This window comes from Gnatocerus cornutus, chromosome 6, assembly GCF_029298725.1.
Source record: "Gnatocerus cornutus isolate USDA-ARS CGAHR chromosome 6, icGnaCorn1.1, whole genome shotgun sequence".
Taxonomy (NCBI): Eukaryota; Metazoa; Arthropoda; class Insecta; order Coleoptera; family Tenebrionidae; genus Gnatocerus; species Gnatocerus cornutus.
Window position 1 is genome coordinate 15,860,273 of NC_142238.1, and position 19,130 is coordinate 15,879,402.

A 19,130-nucleotide genomic window follows, 5' to 3' on the forward strand; every position below is an offset into this window, starting at 1 on the left:
GTTCGAGCCTCTCATCGTGTATATTTGTTTCCTTCACCTTCACAGATAAAACACGTGTTGCTCTCTTTTGTTTCGAGTCAATCATTGGGGATCTAATCCTGGAGAGTCCGGTCCTGACCAAATACACCGATGCGATATGATGGTTCACATATTTATTCGTCGCTTTCATGGCCTGTTTTAATCAAAACGACGACTGTTTAACATTTAAAGCTAAAGATTGTTAAAATTTGTTAATTTAATTCAATTATATTATGAATGTTTTATTGTGACTGAGTTAATGAAATTTGTACCAGAGATTTTGTTTTATTTCCCTGACGTTAAAATTACAGTTGAGCATCGAAACATAAACACGCATTATTGCTTTGTTTTGAAAAAAAAATTAAAAATACAAAAAAAAATAGTTCAAAAATCAATTTTGAGAACTAAGAACTGTGGAAAATGGTGGATGCGCCGGGATATGTTTAGTTCAGGATCACTTAAAATGTCTCCTTTTGTTGGGTGAACTAAAATTAGGCAACCAATAATACACCATAAAACTTTATTCATCGACTTGTAGACCCAACTTGAATAAATTAAAACTATGCACCTCGTGCAGTCCCAAAATCCGTGGATTTTCTCTAAGAGTCTCGTATAGCAACCTCACAGTTAAAACGTTTCCACTCTTCTTCCTCTTGGCGCAAGAATACGCAAAAGCCGCCTGTTGCTCGGCATTCTCCAACGACGGTTTGTTCCTCGGGATAAAAGTGTCTTCCTGGTCCACCACCTCAACCTTGCTCTCTTGAGTCTCATCAATCATATTATGATAATTCCGAATAAAAGGATCCGGCACCGGCAAATTAAACCCATATTGAAATTTACCATCGCGGACTTTAAACCCCTTCAGTCGCGACACCATCGCTGTCAGAATATTCTTCACGAAGACTTGACAAGCATGGACTATCAACTCCGTCACGCTTTCTTCAGCCCCATCAAACCCATTCTCCCAACTCATTATAGCGATTCTTGTGGAAACAAACGCTAGATCTGGCATAAAGAGTTCAGCGGCGGCACTGCGAATTTCGCAGTCACTTGGAGGCAACATTGTAGGACTCGACGGCTGGATGTAATCTGAGTATTCGGCACACTCAAAAGTGCCTTTATCAGACGTGTTTCTCGTGTTTTTTATGCGATTACCGGCGCGTTTCGATAGAATCGCCAAGACGAAGTAGTTGTGGCACCGGATTTGGTCGCCATTCACGAGGAGCTTGCGGACTTCCGTTTCAAACTCTTCGCGGGTTATGGGAGATTTGAAAGAGAACCACTGGCGGAGCAGGTCGAAGTATTGCTTGCAGAGGTCTTCATTGAAACACGTTTCGAGGTTCTTGCGGGCTTCGTTAAGATCTAGAAAAAAACACTTGGGGGCTCTGGGGGTGGAACCGAGGAGACAACATACCCATTGCGGTAATAATGTGGGGCGCGGGATTCTTTATGTTGACATTTTCATAACCTATAAACGTCAGGGTGACAGCTCACAGCGACCACTTCGTTGGTACAATTTTCTAGTGACTTTTTTTTATGTGGTTGGATAAAGTGGTTTTTCATGAATTTGAAAAGGACGGGAGAATTATCGCCACGTTTTGCGTATTAAATTCGTATTTAAGTAAATGGCAAGGAAACAAAGGCTCGAATTTTCCTTAAATACAATGATACTACTGACGGAAGCACCTTAACCTCAATCAGTTTCTCACTAGATTTCTCACCAACAGCCAGATATACACCGAACAATTTTTAAAAATTTGCAACATGGAGTGATTCAATTGTTTTTTTAATATGAAGCGAAAAGCGCGAGTACAAAACACAAAACTATTTTTATTATAATTAATTTACATAAAATTAAAGAACAAATTAGTTGTAACTTTGTAATACACCTTGCTTGCTTGTAACTGATAATTTAACCCCGTTCAAGACGACTACACGTGTGCTAACAATTTTTGCAACTTCTACTTCATGAAACACGGAATTCTTAACTATGTACATGAACTACTCTGACCTTGAACGACTAGTTAATTTATAATTTACACAGCTAGTGATGGGTCTAGTACCTATTTCATAGTTAAAAACAGAATGAATGGAGGCTTAATATACAGCGGTACACAATTTTGCCGATCCACCTGAAGAGCATATACAGAGTGAACGAAAAAATTTAATTTCATACACATATGAATACACAATTTGGATAGAAATAAATTAAAAAATAATGTATATATGTCGTACAAAATTAACGTTTACCGTTGTTAAAGTTTAGACTTCTAAGCGGGGCCTTGAAAGTAGACGCAGCTTGTTGTTGCAGTTGATACGCCAATGGATGAATTTTAAAACCAAACAACCTGTAACAATAATAATAATAATGTTTATTCGGTGAAGATTGCAAAACATTAGACACATCGTGGATAAAATGTTGTATCGAACTGTTGAATTATTAAATATGTATTTCCTACTTGATAAATTTAACCTACTTGCCAAGTCTCATAGATTAACTATACTCGGCATACGTAATCTAAAATAATCAACTTGTACCGTAAATAAATGTTACCTGTAGTGGCAAACGAAAATTAAAATGAAGTGATTTCTTGAAATTTTTTACAAATTTGACATGGCCGATTAATTTTTACTCTTAATAATATAATCTATTTTCTTCAAACGTCACAAAAAACAACTATTTTTTGTCGTTTTTAGACAGTAAAGTAGACAATTTTGTTTAATGAAAAGTGCTCGTTGCCTAGGCCTAAGCAGAAAAAGTACTTTTTGTAACGGTTACTATTTTAGACCAAATCTCTGATTTTAGACTTACATTTTGTATGGCACTTGCACGAACTTAACATTGAAAGTCTTTGAAACCAATATTTTTCACAGTAAATGTCATCAATGACAACTGCATGCATAGCCATCCATGTTTATACAGTAGAATCCGTTTATTATGACTCCGCATATAATGACTGACTGTTTATTATGACCAACTTGCAACAGAATGTTTGGTTTTCATCTAACTTAAATGAATTTTTGCCCTGTTATAATGACTTCGGTTAATAAAAATATTGGCTTAACGTAGAAAAGCAGTTACAATTAAAGAAAAAGCTGCAATAATTTACAGATAAAAATTACAGATTTTTTACAAGTTAACTTTTTTATGAAATCTAGATGATTGACAATGTCCTAAAATAGATATAGTATTTTGTTTTTTTTACGAATAAGTATTTTAACTTTTAAAAATGAGTTCTCGTTTGCAAAGGACTTGTTGAAATATATTTTATGTTTTATTTTATTGAATGTTATTTGAGAATAATATTTTCTTATTATATTAACAAATTAGTTTTTTTTGCCAATTTCGTCCGCTTAATGTGGCCATATTTTCATTCCCCTTCGCCGTCATTATAAGCGGATTCTACTGTAGTTCAATTTGCTTTGCTGTCTCGCAATTTTGCATACGCTCGGCTAGGCTACGCTTCGCCTTGCCACTACAATTTATTTGCTCGACAAAAAGTACCACTTTTCTGCCATATAACAGAATGTACTACAGTACAACCTCGATTATCCTTGCTTCTCGGGACCGAAGCCTGTACGGATAATTGAGTTGTTAAATAAACATACGTTTTAAGGCAACAGAATTATTTGGATGTTTTTTTAATTCAAAATATACAAAACCCAACAAGCTTTACCAACATCTTAACAATAACCATTTTTAATATTGTAAAAAATTGAAACAAGCAACTCTTAGGTATCACACATATTACATAAAAGTAACTATTTTGTCGTAAAAAATAATTCTTTTTTGGTCTCAAAATTTTCTGTCACTTTTAGTTTTTAGTTTCCTTAATTTTTCATTGCAAAAGAATTTATTTCAAGCATTTTTGTTAAATTCAAAGACAAAAATATGAACTCCTAATTTTGTGTTTGCTCTCTGACATAAATCTCATTAAACTGTTGCTCGTGAAATTCCAAATTTTAATTTTTCTAATACTGGAAGCAAAAATACGAAGTACATAGTTTGTTTTCGATTTGTGTATTTTTTGTAATGCACGAATCCGGATAATCGAGGTTCTACTGTGTTATTGATCTAATGATTTTAAACACTAAACCCATAAATATCTTGCGCTGTGCTATTATTTATTGTTTCAAAACCATCCTGAACTTGAATAAATGTAGAAGGCAGTAAAAGTAAATAAGGGGGCTATTCTGAACGTACCTAGGAACGAACTGGTTTGTGGGCCGCTTCGGCCTGTACTCTGGGTGCACCATGAAGAGCATGTGAGGGAAACCCGTCCCAAAATACGCGCCGTCTGTATGATGGTGTCTCGACGATTTTGGTGTGTAGACGTCCATGCATTTGGGACAGTACGATTTGACCATAGCCTCGCCGGGTACATCTGATAATCCTAACGGTAGCATGGCCTGAGATTCGCAGTAGACTCGCGGACAGTAGCCGAAATCTCCAGATTGGTATTTTTCTATCATTTGCGCTATTCCTCGATTTGTTAAAATGTAGCGGGCGTGGATAAGACCGTAGAGCATTTCAGCGGCCTGCTCGATGAGATCGGACTGGTTTGGATTATCGTCGAGTTCGTCATCTACAAAGTAAGGTTAGAACGCGGATTTCGAAGATTGCAGGGCACCTGGTTCCAGGTCTAAAATCATGTCCAGGGCTTGTCGGTAATGGGGGACTTGCTCGTTGAGCCCCGTCAGGTTAAACTTGTCTTGTATGTAATCTTCATCTACCTGAAAGGGAAGATTAAAACACCTCCAAAGACCGAATCTGACTTACCTCGCAAAAAAACTCATTTCCTCGGAGTCCACAAAACCATGAAATCCACGATACCTCCTCTGAGCTGCTCATTTTCCTAAAACATGGTGGATTTTTGAAAAAAACACCGAAAATCCCCAATTTCAACGAGTCCAACCCTATGTTTAGATTACGTTTAATGACAGTTGTGACACAACAATACCTTCAATTTCACTTTTAGGACATAGATTAAGGGGTGGAGATTGCAGGGGGAGCAAAATCAAGGCTCAATTATCATGGGAAAGTAATAAAATTATTAATTTTACCTCTTTGTACCTTGATTAGCCACGCTTACGCTACTTCATCTACGCGAAAAAAGAGTTGATGTTAGTACCATCTGCATGAAACTGACCGAACTAAAGAGCGGCGCGAGATTTGAATTCAACGAAAAATTAAATTTAAATTTCGTATACTTTGACCTTGGCAGTTTTCTCGCTTTTCCTCATACTAAATACAATAGACTCTCGATAATTTGAATTTCTCGATAATTTGAAGTTTTTTCCCGGTTCCCTCGATTTCTCTCGATAAATTAAAAAATTTCTATGTATTTTGGTCCCCTCATTAATTTGAAGTAAAATCGAGAACTTTTTTCTGCCAATACTCTATAATTTGAATTTTTCCCTTCTGAACTCTCGTTAATTTGAGGTTCAAAATATTTAGTATTCGGCTCTGTAATTTAAGTAATTTTGATGTTAGGGCAATGAAATTTGGTGAAGTTACTATTTTTGACTTGTCTATTATCTGTTCCAAATTTCAATGTTTTTGAGCAACAGAGGCCGATTTTAGAAATTTTTATTTTCAAGACGAGCCAAAAATATCCAATATTTTTTATTCGGACCTGTATTTTTAGTCATTTTGATGTTAGCGTAATGAAATTTGGAGAGGTTACTATTTGAGACTTGTCTATGTATTGTTTGTTTCAAATTTCAGATTTGTTGAGCTACAATTTTCATTTTCAAGACGAGCTAAAACTATGCAATATTTAATATTCGGCTTTGTAATTTAAGTAATTTTGATGTTAGGGCAATGAAATTTGGGGAGGTCACTATTCTTGACATGTCTAGTATCTGTTCCACATTTCAATGTTTTTGAGCAACAGGGACAACTTTTAAAAAAAAATATTTTTAAGACGAGCCAAAAATATCTAATATTTTCTATTTTTAGTAATTTTGATGTTAGGGCAATGAAATTTGGAGAGGTTACTATTTTTGGCTTGTCTATTGTTTGTTTCAAATTTCAAATTTTTTGAGCTACAGGGATAGATTATAGAAGTTTTCATTTTTAAGACGAGCCAAAAATTCAAAATATTTAATATTCGACCCTGTAATTTTAGTAATTTTGATGTTAGGGCAATGAAATTTGGGGAGGTTACTATTTTTGACTTGCCTATTGTTTGTTTCAAATTTCAAATTTTTTGAGCTACAGGGATAGATTATAGAAATTTTCATTTTTAAGACGAGCCAAAAATTCAAAATATTTAATATTCGACCCTGTAATTTTAGTAATTTTGATGTTAGGGCAATGAAATTTGAGGAGGTTACAATTTTTGACTTGTCTATTGTTTGTTTCAAATTTCAAATTTTTTGAGCTACAGGGATAGATTATAGAAATTTTCATTTTTAAGACGAGCCAAAAATTCAAAATATTTAATATTCGACCCTGTAATTTTAGTAATTTTGATGTTAGGGCAATGAAATTTGAGGAGGTTACAATTTTTGACTTGCCTATTGTTTGTTTCAAATTTCAAATTTTTTGAGCTACAGGGACAGATTATAGAAATTTTCATTTTTAAGACGAGCCAAAAATTCAAAATATTTTATATTTTGACCCTGTAATTTTAGTAATTTTGATGTTAGGGCAATGAAATTTGGGAAGGTTACTATTTTTGACTTGCCTATTGTTTGTTTCAAATTTCAAATTTTTTGAGCTACAGGGGCAGATTATAGAAATTTTCATTTTTAATAAGACGAGCCAAAAATTCAAAATATTTAATATTCGACCCTGTAATTTTAGTAATTTTGATGTTAGGGCAATGAAATTTGGGGAAGTTACTATTTACGACTTGCCTATTGTTTGTTTCAAATTCCAAATTTTTGAGCTACAGGGACAGATTTTAAAAATTTTTATTTTTAAGACGAGCACAAAATATATAATATTTTCTATTTTTAGTAATTTTGATGTTAGGGCAATGAAATTTGGGGAGGTTACTATTCTTGACTTGCCTATTGTTTGTTTCAAATTTTAAATTTTTTGAGCTACAGGGACAGATTATAGAAATTTTCATTTTTAAGACGAGCCAAAAATTCAAAATATTTAATATTCCACCTTGTAATTTTAGTAATTTTGATTTTAGGGCAATGAAATTTGGAGAGGTTTCTATTTTTGACTTGCCTATTGTCTATTCCAAATTTCAAATTTTTTGAGCTACAGGGGCAGATTTTAGAAATTTTTATTTTTAAGACGAGCCAAAAATATCAAATATTTTCTATTTTTAGTAATTTTGATGTTAGGGCAATGAAATGGAGAGGTACTATTTTTGACTTGCCTATTGTTTTTTTCAAATTTCAAATTTTTTGAGCTACAGGGGCAGATTTTAGAAATTTTTATTTTTAAGACGAGCCAAAAATATCAAATATTTTCTATTTTTAGTAATTTTGATGTTAGGGCAATGAAATGGAGAGGTACTATTTTTGACTTGCCTATTGTTTGTTTCAAATTTCCAATTTTTTGAGCTACAGGTACAGATTTTAGAAATTTTCATTTTTAAGACGAGCCAAAAATTCAAAATATTTAATATTCGACCTTGTAATTTTAGTAATTTTGATGTTAGGGCAATGAAATTTGGGGAGGTTACTATTTTTGACTTGCCTATTGTTTGTTTCAAATTTCAAATTTTTTGAGCTACAGGTACAGATTTTAGAAATTTTTATTTTCAAAACGAGCCAAAAATTCAAAATATTTAATATTCGACCCTGTAATTTTAGTAATTTTGATGTTAGGGCAATGAAATTTGGGGAGGTTACTATTTTTGACTTGCCTATTGTTTGTTTCAAATTCCAAATTTTTGAGTAGCAGAGACGGATTTTAAAAATTTTTATTTTTAAGACGAGCCAAAAATATCTAATATTTTTTATTTTTAGTAATTTTGATGTTAGGGCAATGAAATTTGGGGAGGTTACTATTTTTGACTTGCCTATTGTTTTTTTCAAATTTCAAATTTTTTGAGCTACAGGAACGGATTTTAGAAATTTTCAATTTCAAGACGAGCCAAAAATTCACAATATTTAATATTCGGCTCTGCAATTTTAGTAATTTTGATGTTAGGGCAATGAAATTTGGAGAGGTTACTGTTTGGGTTAATAAAGGGTTCTTGGAAGTTTCATCGTACCATAAATCTGTTTCACCAGAAGAATTCATAGCTTACAAAACATAAGTTTTACGATATTTCTTTAAAGTGGAGTTAATGGATTTTACGCTCTTTTCTCTGATTGGTTTGTTACTTATAACTATTCTCTTTCCCTCGATTATTTGAATCACACTATATTTTGAACTTTTTACCAGGTCCCTTGAATATCAAATTATCGGAAGTCTACTGTATCATTCTTTTGTAAAAGGAGTAAAATTTCCTGTCCCGGTAAAAATTTTACGTTTTTATCAAACTCAGTCTATATGGCCTTTGAGAGTTCGATGACCACTCCCGAGGATCCTCCTTGCAGACCGCGCGACATTGCATCCCATCAAAGTAGAAAACACAAAACTTTTCCTATTTTTAGTCGGCGCAGACGACTTGTCTAGTCAAGATCGTCCCCGGCGTCGCGACGCCGTGCCCCTTTTTGTCGCAAACCGTTTTCACTCTCTAAAAACCGCATTGTTGGTAAACCACCGCAAATTCGTCATCCGAAAGTGAAAATCGTCAATGAGTAGAAACCTCGGTCAGTCCAAACTTGCACACAAAAGCCCCCAAATGGTTTTATTGTGCTTGTTAATTACATTTCAAGGCCGGAGAATTTATTTATTCCTCCGTTGAAAGTTGTTGTAAACAAAGCGGTGTGTCTCCAGTTTCTGGTCGCTTTAATCACAATTGAGTGCCGACAGTGATGTTAGTACCTAGTGGGTGTACAACAAAAATAGGAAAATTGTCGTAACGTGTTGATGAGATGAGATAGTTCGAATGGTAAGTTGGAAGTGAGCCAGTTCGGACAAACTTTAATTTTCTTATCATTCCTGTTAATCAAATTTATGAGTTGTGTAGGTGTCGAAATCGTAATAATTGTGCTTGCAAATGCATTTTTCTAAAGTGCAGTAAAGTGTTTCGGTGACCTTACAATTTAATATCATAAAGTGTTGGTATTTAGTGCAGTGTCGTTAATGAGGTTTTAATTAGACTTTAAATTTAACTGGCAACTTCAAATTTACAGAACAATGGCAGGCGTTGTTTTAAGTTCTTCAATTATATGGTTCGTGTCGAGATCAAAAATATCACGTGTGGATCGTAGCGGAAGTCGGACGAAGTTCTAGGTCTTCAGGTTATTATAACGCAAAAGTGAAAGCACGTTCTTTACAATTTTTAACATTCTTTATCTATCACGCACTGATTCAAGTATTTTGCAATAGATAAATCACAAAGATGGTTCACTTATAAGGAGTTTTGATACTACTTATCAATTAGTTTTGTTGTTAAAAATGATCGTCTAATTAGTTGTGATAGTAAAACTGTTAATTAATCAATCCATGAAGCAGTATTTGACCAGCAATCTAATGATTGATTCCGGAAAACCCCATATGAATGTTATTTTAATATCGCAATTGTTCACGACCAAATCTCGTTTTAATCTACAACGATATCGCGCGGTAAACAGTATTACAACAAAATATATTTATATCCACTATCTTTTTCAGTTTAAACAAATATTTTACAATTAATATTAACTTCAGGAGCGGTGACTCAGTTAAGGAGACAAAAAAAATTCTTTCTAACAATAAAGAGACAGTATATTTAAGCACTTTATCGTCATCCGGGATTAAAACAGCAAGCTTTTCCTTTTTTATCTTATCGTTGCCATTTACAACCACTTCTAAATATTTTCTCTACAATTAACGGTGTGTTTGAAACAGGTTCATCGTGACTCAAGATGGCCAAAAGCAAAGTTCCTATCGATGTTGGTAAGTTTAATTAAACGCTTTCACTTTGTTCTAATTATTTTGTGACAATTTCCTTAGTTATCGTTTAATTCCCGTGAAAAATATTATTGATTTCTTCGTAATAAATATGTGAGATTACTCCACTTCATAGAAAAAATTGTTGCGCACTGGTAGAAAATGGTAAAATGTTCTGTTCCATTAGCTGCCATTGAAAATTGTAATTAAATTTCTTTGTGAAATATTGATTGGGATCTAAATGGGCGAGTAAGAGGTTGATAATGAGGATTTTGAAATTTTACAGAGTTTTCCAAACAGGGGCGGATTGAGGAGAAATTAGTCGGTACTTTAAAAGGGACACTAATGTATTAATATTGGTGTCTCGGCTCTGTTTGGATTTTCAAGGTTTTCCTTTTAGGTCTACCCGCATTTTCATTTTTTTTGCGTCTTTTTAGATTTTTGTAGAATTTTCCCTGGGCTGTCTATACTTTATCTTTTTTTTGAGATTATTCTTAGAATCCCTAATTCTAATAAATCAATTTCAATTTCCTCTGGTTGGTCTACATTATAATTATTTTTTAATTTTCTTAAATTTTCAGCTCCACGATTATTGATTGCTCATCTGACGGGAACTCCGATGAAAACACTTTTTGCCACTTGCCCATTAGACATCGAAAAACGCTAATGAACGAGTGGCAAAAAATGTCTTTTCGGAATTCCCGTCAGTTGAGCAATAATCGTGGTGGAATAATGTACGTTTAACAGTGCCAAAATGTTCAAATTTGGATTATTTTGAGTTAGATTTTTGTATTCTTTGGCAGTGGTTTGTCAAAAGTATTGTGATGAACCTAAAGTTATAAAAAGTGGTAAAACTGAATTTATTTCTTTGCCGACATTGCGGATTTTTTGTACTTCAGGTAACTTTTTCATTATTTTATTAAGTTTGGTAGAATTTAGGCACTTTTGAAAATGGTTTTAAAAGCAGTAATTCCCATTAGAATTTAATTTTTTCCAGAATTATTATCTATAGAGGTGTCTGATATTGTGGTTAAAATCTTTGCACTTTATTCGGGTTGTATTTTCTTCTGATTTTCTTCTTCGATTCAATCTATATTCACGTCCGGTTTCACCAGATCTTAAATTACTTTTGGATACCTTCTAGTTTCTCTTTAGATTTTGCCTAATAATTCTACGTAGATTCTTTTGGGTATTTTAGCGAATTCAAGAAAAATTCCAAGGAATCGATTTTAGATTTTCCTTGTATTTATTCCGATCTCTTAGACGCCGTTTAGATTTTGATTTTGCTTCGAAATTTTCTTGCAATTTTGTCCCCCTTCTAAATCCGCCTCTGTTCCCAAGCAAAACATTTTATTAATATTCGAGACGGTTGTAAAATCAGAACGAAATTTTAAATAAATATTTATAAAACGGGTTGTAAAGAAACCAGCAGATGCCGCAATAAATGGGTTTGTGTAATTGTGTTTAATAATAATACAAAGAAAACCGTTTTTTTCGCGGATGATCTAACCGACGAATCTGAACGAAACCTAATTCTATTTTAGTTCTAAATTCTAAAAAAGGTACTATTTGGAATATTCACACATATAAGGTCATGGGCACCGATTCTATTATCATTTTTTTCTTTGTTGTTAACAACGATTCTGTGTTAAATGGTGTCAGTTTATTTTTCTGTGATGAACGAGATAATTAGCAGCGTCAACACAAATAATCGGTAACCTTGTAGAAGGTAATATTTTGTTAGTTGTACGCGACTATCGGCGTAGAAGTGAGTGCTGGAAATGACTCGGTACGACGAATACGACTCTTGTAAGTAAAAGACATTTTCACCCTCAAGTCCACACTGTAATAAACTAATAAAATTCACATTTTCGCAATTCAAATCGTCATTATAATCACGTAATAGAAATAACCTTATTTTTTATCATTCCCGATAACAGCCACATAATTCGCTTGACTCACTTTTTATCTATAGCCGGATATAGCCAATTCGGTTTACCGCAGGGCCCGACAATGCGCTCTTTCTTATTATTTTCCCAGGGAAACCCATGCTGCTCCTGCACTCCTGCATGTGGGCTCATTTTACGTAGAATTTCGCGCTCGATCCAAAACCACGCTTGTTTTTATTATCAGTCAACAAATAACTGAATTAGAGCCGTTTGAAATTTTGGGTTAACGCCAGAGGACCAAAATTTTTGCGCTCCGGAAAAGATTTTGCTCGATATCTCCGGAATTGCGGCCAATATAAAGAAACTGTTTTCGAAATCGTTTTTCTCGCGATTTTTTAGCTAAGAAACCGTTCTTAGATTAGTCGAAAGTTGGAGTTTTTCGCGAAATTCATGACTAAAACTATGGCAAAGTTCTGATATCGACATCTCGTTTATTTTTGGAGTAAATTTACGCTATTCGTTAAAATCGGTCAATACAAAATTTGAGAAACGGTTTTCACCATCGTTTTTCTCGGCTCATTCTACTCTAGAAAATGTAGAATCCAAAAACGTGAGATTCGTTAAGATCGGCCCAATTTTGCAATTTTTTTCCAGGGGAACCCATACCGTACGACCCTGACTTCGATGGCCCTTTGAAAAGTCGCTCCTGCACCGACGTCATCTGTCTCCTTCTCTTTCTTATTTTCATAGGATGTTGGGCCGGAATCGCAATCTACGGTTTGTATTCCCGTGTTCTTATAACAATGGTACGACAGAAATTGTAGCTTTTTCCAGCGGCGATCCGAACGTCCTCTTGGTACCCAAAGACTCCTATGGTAGTCGATGCGGTCTTGATGAACAAGTCAAAGACAAACCGTACTTGTTCTTTTTTGATCTCAGAAAGTGTTTTGGACCTTTCGTGCCTTTCACTGGTTGTCCGACGCCTCAAGTAAGTAAAAAGGAAGAAGAAACTTGTTGTGACGCTTTGTTTCAGGTGTGTGTCGAGAAGTGTCCGACGGATTATTATAAATTTGATGTTACCAAAGGAGATTATGATAAACTAATTTGTAATTATGATGTCGTTCCAACAAGTCCATCCGATGCTGCAGAGAAGGTTAAAAATAACGAATGTGCTCCATGGTACTTGGGAAGCGAATCATGTAAGATCCGTCGTTACAACTCCAGTTTTTGGAGAGGCAAAATTCCGTTTTGCCTCTTCATCTCTTAAGACTTTTAACAGCTTTATCCAGTTTTAAACAGATGTTTGTACAACATCGACGATCGTAACTCTTTAAATGGACAAATTGGGCAACGTACCATTGACGAGATCTCGCAAATAAAAAAACATTTAAATAAGTTTGTAATGTGGATCTCGTTGTTCGTCCAAAATACCATTGGCAATTACACAGACAATGAGAAATGGCAACAGGTACTTTCTTAGAATAGTATTTTCACATTGCCCATCACCATGAACTAACTTTCGCGTATAACTGGACCCAAGCTGGTCATTTCGAGACTCTTGTCTTTAACAAACTGAAAGTCATTGTTATTTACAGTTGAAAAAAGATGTGTACCAGTGATAAACAAAGAATTGTTTAATAATATCGCCAGTGATCTTAACACGACTGTTGACCAACTGCTTGACAGTGTTAAGCATCTTAAAGCACTGACTAAAGCAGAGCAGGTAGGATTTGTGTGGGCTGTGTTGTAACTTTTTGTTTCACTCTTTGTGACTGTTGGTAATTTTGATATCATTCGTTATCATCCACGTACATATCATCAAAGCATGCACTTCTTTCCCTGAAGCGATCGAATTCTAACAACACTCTTGTAGGTCGGACAGAATGTAGTCGACGATCTCATAAAATCGTGGTGGAAAATCCTCATTGGAATTGGAGTTGCAGTCTTAATCTGTTTTATTTATATAACAATAATGAGATGGTTGGCCGCTCCCATGGTCTGGTTGAGCTTATTCGGAGTCTTAGCCTTATTGATTGCTGGTAAGAGTCCCAACACACTTCTCCTAACTTCACAGTTTCTTCCAGCTGTTTACTTCTCAACCAAGAAGTACATTGAGCTGAAGAACAATCCAATTCCGGACGACCAGAGCTCCAACGTGTTTGAATCGTACGCCACCAAGAAAGACACGTGGTTAGTTCTACTGATTATCGCCTCAGTGCTACTTGCGATAGTCCTCCTCATTCTGATTTTCTTAAGAAAGAGAATTCTTCTGGCTATTGCGCTGGTGAGAGAAGGCAGCAAGTAAGTTTCCCTCGCTTTTTGATAAAAATTCATGTGATTTTGTAGAGCTGTGAGCTCAGTTTTCTCTGTGTTGTTCTTCCCGATCTTTCCCTGGGTGCTCCAGATTGCCATCACTGCCTTCACCATTTGTGTGGCTCTATATCTTGCAACAATCGGAGACTCGGTGTACAAAATTCGAGGAGCTGAAAACTGCGACTGTGTGGGCTACAAGGTAAACACTCTTCTGAAGAAATTTTAACTAACCATTATTTTAGAACGGCGATGAATGTGTTCCTAAGGATTTCACGGAACAAGCTAAACCCTGTCTTAGCATGTGTGTCAACATCACTTGCAAGTTTATAACAATGAAGAATCCACCTCTGTATCCGTACCTCCAAGGTGAGAAACTTCTTCTACATCCGCGTTGTCTAATTTCAAAATTTCTTTAGCGTTTAACGTGGTTGGTTTCCTGTGGGGGACGTTCTTCGCGTCGGCCCTTGGCCAGATGATCTTAGCTTCCGTTTTCGCCACTTGGTACTGGACGTGGAACCGCGATAATCTCCCTTTCTTCGCCGTTCTGGATGCCACAGGAAGAACTCTGCGTTTCCACATCGGCACTCTCGCTTTTGGTTCTTTTATCATCACCATCTGTAGAATCATCCGCATCGGTTTGGAGTACGTCGATCAGAAGCTCAAGAAGTACGACAACGAGATAACCAAAGCGATTTTATGCTGCTGCAAGTGCTTCTTCTGGTGCTTGGAGAAGTTCCTCAAGTTCATCAACAGAAATGCGTACATTATGTGTGCGATCCATGGGAAGAACTTCTGTGGTAGCGCTAAAGACGCCTTCATGTTGTTGATGAGGAACATTGTTCGTGTCTTCGTGTTGGATAAAGTGAGGAAATGTTGCGAAAAACAAGTTGTGATGTTGTTTTGCAGGTCACCGACTTCTTGTTCTTTTTGGGGAAACTGTTTATAACGGTGGGAGTGGGTGCTCTTGCGTACCTCTTCTTCGCGACGGATATAACAGGGTTTGATAATTCCGGACTGAATTATAACATAGTTCCGGTTATAGTCATCATGATTATCACGTTCTTTGTCGCTACTATGTTCTTCAATGTCTACAGCATGGCCGTCGACACTTTATTCTTGTGTTTCTGTAAGTTTTTACGAGGAGTTTCTTCACTTAACTTCTTTGATTTCAGTGGAAGACTGCGAGCGCAACGACGGCTCAAGTGAGAAGCCTTACTACATGTCAAAAAACCTAATGAAAATATTCGGAAAGAAAAACAAAAGGGAATAGACTGTTATAATCCGCTTAAGTTCTGTGATATTATCAAACATGTAGTCGTATAATTTATTTTTAAACATTTTATTACCACAACTTTGTACATTCACAACCTAATATTAACAGTGGGGGCTTCGCCCTCGTCCTCCACCACATCAATGAGTCCGCTTTCGTCAGCCCTCGACAAAATATCGCAAACAAGGGGGGACTCAACCCCCAAAATATACTCGCAGTACCGCGGCTCCAACAAGTACAAACTAACAGTGTTTAAATTGGAAGTGTCCTCCAGACACTTTAATTTGACCTCAGTCTGTCTCGGCTTCCCCGTTTTATCGCAAACTGTCCCATCAGAGTACAAATGCGACAATTGCGTTCTTTGCGCCAACGGCTTCGGTCTTTTATGCGGATGTTGCTCGATCCAATCTAAATGTTTCTTCCTGTTGAAAGTCCCCAATCTGATCGTTATTTTAGAGCCGTCCTTCTCAATATGGTACTGTTCCACGGATTTCCCGTAACAGAATTCGTACCTCCACCACCCGGTACCCCCAGTGAGACAGTTTTTACCCGCGAGGAAGCTTTCCACTGGGGATGTATCCATGGGTTTACTCTCTGGAGGTTTAGTGGCGCTCTCTTCTTTCTCCGAGAAATCCGGTGGTGGTACGAACTCGATTTTAATCCGATCTAAATCGGATTTGCGCCGCAGTTTCATGCTCTCTACTTTCATTTTGAGGAGATTGTAGGGACGCTGGGGGCTGTCGTCCAACGGGATGCAATTAATTTTATTCTCACCGGTTTCTTTGGGTTTGTAGCGAGGATGCGAGCAAACCAGCGGCGATAAAATGATTATTTCGTACTGACAAGTCGAAGTTTCTTTCAGAGAGTAAACCTCGTGTTTACCGTGGACGTAACAAACGTACAAAACTCGAGTTTGGCGAGGTTTGTTCTGGTTTAGATCGCACTGAGTGCCGTTTCCCATGAGAATTTCCACGTAGGGGAGATTCACATTGTCGATTTTTTTCACTGGGATTAAAGCGTTTTTGTCTTTGTCCGTTTCCTTCGCCTCTGTTAGCATTTTGTCGTAGAGTTTTTCGTCCCATCGCCCCAAAGTGTATTCTTGTAGTTTAACTTTCTTACCTTCGCGGTCTTCATGGTACTGGCGGATAAAACGGCCGTGGCAAACTTCATAAGTCCTGAAAGCACCTCTGGAGATGTGTTAGTTTAAGGGTGGCTTACCAGTAAGACTCCAGACGATAAGTACACGACGACTGGGTAAAAAGGGGAGAAATGAGCTCTAAAGCCGTGGGGCCCTCGTATTTTTCCTCACCATCATCCTCTTTTTCTTGGATGTTGGGTAAGATACAACGGTATTTTTCTTGGTGAGCGGTAGTAACTATCAAGTCTTCGGCATTGCTAAAGTCTATGTTCTCTGTATTATCGCCAGGCCAGTCAATATCGAACAGGACGGTGTCGTCGAAGCCTTTAATGTCATGACTCCACACCAAAAGGGGGAAAAGAAGTATTAAATTGTACATTTTTACACCACAATTGGCATAGTGTCCACAGGTACACATCTAAGTTATCATACCACGTCAGGGAAACTAGGAACGAAAGATAAAACTTTATAATGACGTGACAGGTAACCTTACTTTTTGACAGAAAAACAAACCGAGAGTAGGGGCGACAAGACAGCGTTGAAGCAGCCAACACAACGGGGGGAAAAACACCATATTTTACTTGTTAAACTAAAATAAAAAAAAAAATTCACTCGACAATAAACCAATTTTAATGTAAGATAATGCAGTTTAAAAAAACGTATTTTTGGTAAAATGAGTTTGTTTATTTATATTTTTACAACAAGTTTAATTTTGTTCTTTAGTGCCAATGTTACTACTGCTTATTTATTTTGAATACCGCATTTCTAGGTCATAATTTGTGACAGTTGTGGAGCTTTACGACAAATTTAAGAGGATTTATGTATTGAAAACAATCACGAACAGGTCTTTGGGTGTTCCAGTACTCGTTTATGTTCAATTCAAGGGATAAATCTTCTCAAATTTGCCGTAGAGCTCCACACCTTTCACAAATTATGACCTTGAAATGCGGTATTCAAAATAAATGAGGAGTAAGATGAAGTCTCTATTTTTTTGACGTTTGTCTGACAGATTGTAAACATGCCGTGTCTTAACCTCAAAAAGTGATTTCTTCTTGCCCGAAATGCCGCAGAAAATCCACATAAGACTCGCCGCAAATCGCGTTAATGCCTCCATTGCCGTTAACAGAAGAGTTCCCAAGATCTTCACACCCGGACAAGTTATCACCGAACAAAACGAATTTATGCGGTTAGTTGTCCCCTTTTTTTGAATTCCAACCCCAATTCTGTCCACAGGGGCCATGGAACGTACGAAGAAGAAGGTTACTTGAAGTCGTCCGTCGCCGGAGTGAAAGAACAAGTAAACAATTTAATTTCCATCCGCCCTCTGAAGAGTCGCTACAATGGAGAAGTCGGCGACGTGGTTGTGGGGCGGATTACCGAAGTGCAACAAAAGCGGTGGAAAGTTGACACCAATTCACGCTTAGATTCGGTGCTGTTGTTGTCTGCAGTGAACTTACCAGGAGGAGAATTGGTGAGACCGAGTTTTATTGTAAGAGTTCCTGAGGTTGATTTCTCGGTCAATAGAGACGCAGATCTGCAGAGGATGAGCACATGATGAGGCAGTATCTTCAAGAGGGTGACCTCATCAGTGCAGAGGTGCAAAGTGTGTTTTCCGACGGCTCCTTGTCTCTGCACACCAGGAGTTTAAAATATGGAAAAGTAAGTTTGTTTTAACGTAGTTTTAATTGTCTCTCAGTTGTCTCAAGGGATTTTAGTTAAAGTTTTTCCTTCGTTGATAAAACGCAGCAAGACTCATTTCCACAACTTGTATGTGGGCGTGAGTATCATTCTGGGAAATAACGGCTTTATTTGGATCTATCCAACTGCTAGCAATGCTGATGAGAGTGTCGGAGGTTTCGTTCAAAATTTGGAAGAGGTGGGATCAGTTTTTATTGTTTATTTTTCTCAAAATAACTTGTAGGTTATCTCCAAACCGGAAAGGGAAACAATGGCGCGTTTGAGAAACTGTATTTTAGCTCTAACTCAAAGCAAAATGATGCTCTATGATACCAGCATTCTCTACGCGTTTGAGGAGTCTCAGAAATACGAGGTGGTGGAGTTGTTGGTACCTGAGGCCATGGTAGATATCGCTATTTTGACCCAGGATCGTCTGAGCATGTTGGAGAATCCCTAATTCGGGTTTTATTGGGGAGAACAAAGTAACGAATTACTGTAAAAATTGTCTATTAAAATACGACTGAGAACGTGTTACTTAAGTGGTATAAATAATATAAATAAAAGGCAGAGGATTAGACAGTGTAGCCATTACCGTCACAAAATTCGTTATAGGAACAAATCGGTGCACTATTAAAATTTGGTACTTTTTTCTCGCCTCCCCCCCACTCCAGTGTTGCCAAATCTAGGGATTTTCCCCGAATTTTGAAGTATTGGAGGGAAGAGGAGATTTTTTTAATTATCGAACAAATCTAGGGGAATCTAGAAATTTAATTCTTTAACTGTAAGTGTTCAAAGCTGTTTTACAAAATATTTATTGATTCTGAGAAAATATTTGATATAATAAATAGTTCCACAAGCAAATGACAAGCA

General features: G+C 36.5%; 5 protein-coding genes across 11 annotated transcripts; 2 read left to right on the plus strand and 3 right to left on the minus strand.

Moving 5' to 3' along the window:
* Positions 1 to 521: 521 nt before the first annotated feature.
* Positions 522 to 1,550, minus strand: LOC148173393 (transcriptional adapter 1-like). The gene is made up of 2 exons (XM_088038972.1): positions 1,433 to 1,550; positions 522 to 1,380 (listed from the first exon to the last, which is right to left on the minus strand). Exons 1-2 carry the CDS (start codon positions 1,434 to 1,436, stop codon positions 539 to 541), a joined length of 846 nt encoding a protein of 281 aa, XP_087895098.1. The 5' UTR covers positions 1,437 to 1,550; the 3' UTR covers positions 522 to 538.
* Positions 1,551 to 1,828: 278 nt separating this feature from the next.
* CkIIbeta (casein kinase II subunit beta) lies at positions 1,829 to 5,168 on the minus strand. Its single transcript, XM_088039206.1, has 5 exons — positions 5,083 to 5,168; positions 4,799 to 4,874; positions 4,650 to 4,752; positions 4,223 to 4,604; positions 1,829 to 2,366 (listed from the first exon to the last, which is right to left on the minus strand). Exons 2-5 carry the CDS (start codon positions 4,868 to 4,870, stop codon positions 2,258 to 2,260), a joined length of 666 nt encoding a protein of 221 aa, XP_087895332.1. The 5' UTR covers positions 4,871 to 4,874; positions 5,083 to 5,168; the 3' UTR covers positions 1,829 to 2,257.
* Positions 5,169 to 8,615: 3,447 nt separating this feature from the next.
* On the plus strand, positions 8,616 to 15,526 carry LOC148173395 (choline transporter-like 2). 4 transcript variants are annotated; one of them, XM_088040327.1, is made up of 13 exons: positions 8,616 to 8,990; positions 9,932 to 9,979; positions 12,517 to 12,639; positions 12,687 to 12,850; positions 12,896 to 13,061; positions 13,152 to 13,330; positions 13,736 to 13,901; positions 13,947 to 14,163; positions 14,209 to 14,374; positions 14,418 to 14,541; positions 14,592 to 15,037; positions 15,082 to 15,301; positions 15,348 to 15,526. In XM_088040327.1, the coding sequence occupies exons 2-13, from the start codon at positions 9,949 to 9,951 to the stop codon at positions 15,443 to 15,445; spliced, it is 2,100 nt and encodes a 699-aa protein (XP_087896453.1). In that variant the 5' UTR covers positions 8,616 to 8,990; positions 9,932 to 9,948; the 3' UTR covers positions 15,446 to 15,526. The 4 variants fall into 4 exon arrangements, with proteins under 4 accessions (XP_087896453.1, XP_087896456.1, XP_087896454.1 ...); XM_088040330.1 differs by lacking the exon at positions 13,152 to 13,330 and adding an exon at positions 13,458 to 13,585 and having other exon boundaries at positions 8,618 to 8,990; XM_088040328.1 differs by lacking the exon at positions 8,616 to 8,990 and adding an exon at positions 9,042 to 9,342.
* On the minus strand, positions 15,499 to 17,170 carry LOC148173396 (endoplasmic reticulum lectin 1). Of its 2 annotated transcripts, XM_088040333.1 has the most exons (3): positions 17,077 to 17,170; positions 16,664 to 17,028; positions 15,499 to 16,620 (listed from the first exon to the last, which is right to left on the minus strand). In XM_088040333.1, the coding sequence occupies exons 2-3, from the start codon at positions 16,999 to 17,001 to the stop codon at positions 15,537 to 15,539; spliced, it is 1,422 nt and encodes a 473-aa protein (XP_087896459.1). In that variant the 5' UTR covers positions 17,002 to 17,028; positions 17,077 to 17,170; the 3' UTR covers positions 15,499 to 15,536. The 2 variants fall into 2 exon arrangements, with proteins under 2 accessions (XP_087896459.1, XP_087896458.1); XM_088040332.1 differs by having other exon boundaries at positions 16,664 to 17,146.
* Positions 17,155 to 18,835, plus strand: Rrp4 (exosome complex component Rrp4). Of its 3 annotated transcripts, none has more exons than XM_088040335.1 (6): positions 17,155 to 17,217; positions 17,593 to 17,769; positions 17,817 to 18,054; positions 18,108 to 18,242; positions 18,280 to 18,459; positions 18,505 to 18,835. In XM_088040335.1, exons 2-6 carry the CDS (start codon positions 17,645 to 17,647, stop codon positions 18,715 to 18,717), a joined length of 891 nt encoding a protein of 296 aa, XP_087896461.1. In that variant the 5' UTR covers positions 17,155 to 17,217; positions 17,593 to 17,644; the 3' UTR covers positions 18,718 to 18,835. The 3 variants fall into 3 exon arrangements, with proteins under 3 accessions (XP_087896461.1, XP_087896462.1, XP_087896460.1); XM_088040336.1 differs by having other exon boundaries at positions 17,184 to 17,251; XM_088040334.1 differs by lacking the exon at positions 17,155 to 17,217 and having other exon boundaries at positions 17,439 to 17,769.
* The last annotated feature ends 295 nt before the right edge of the window (positions 18,836 to 19,130 follow it).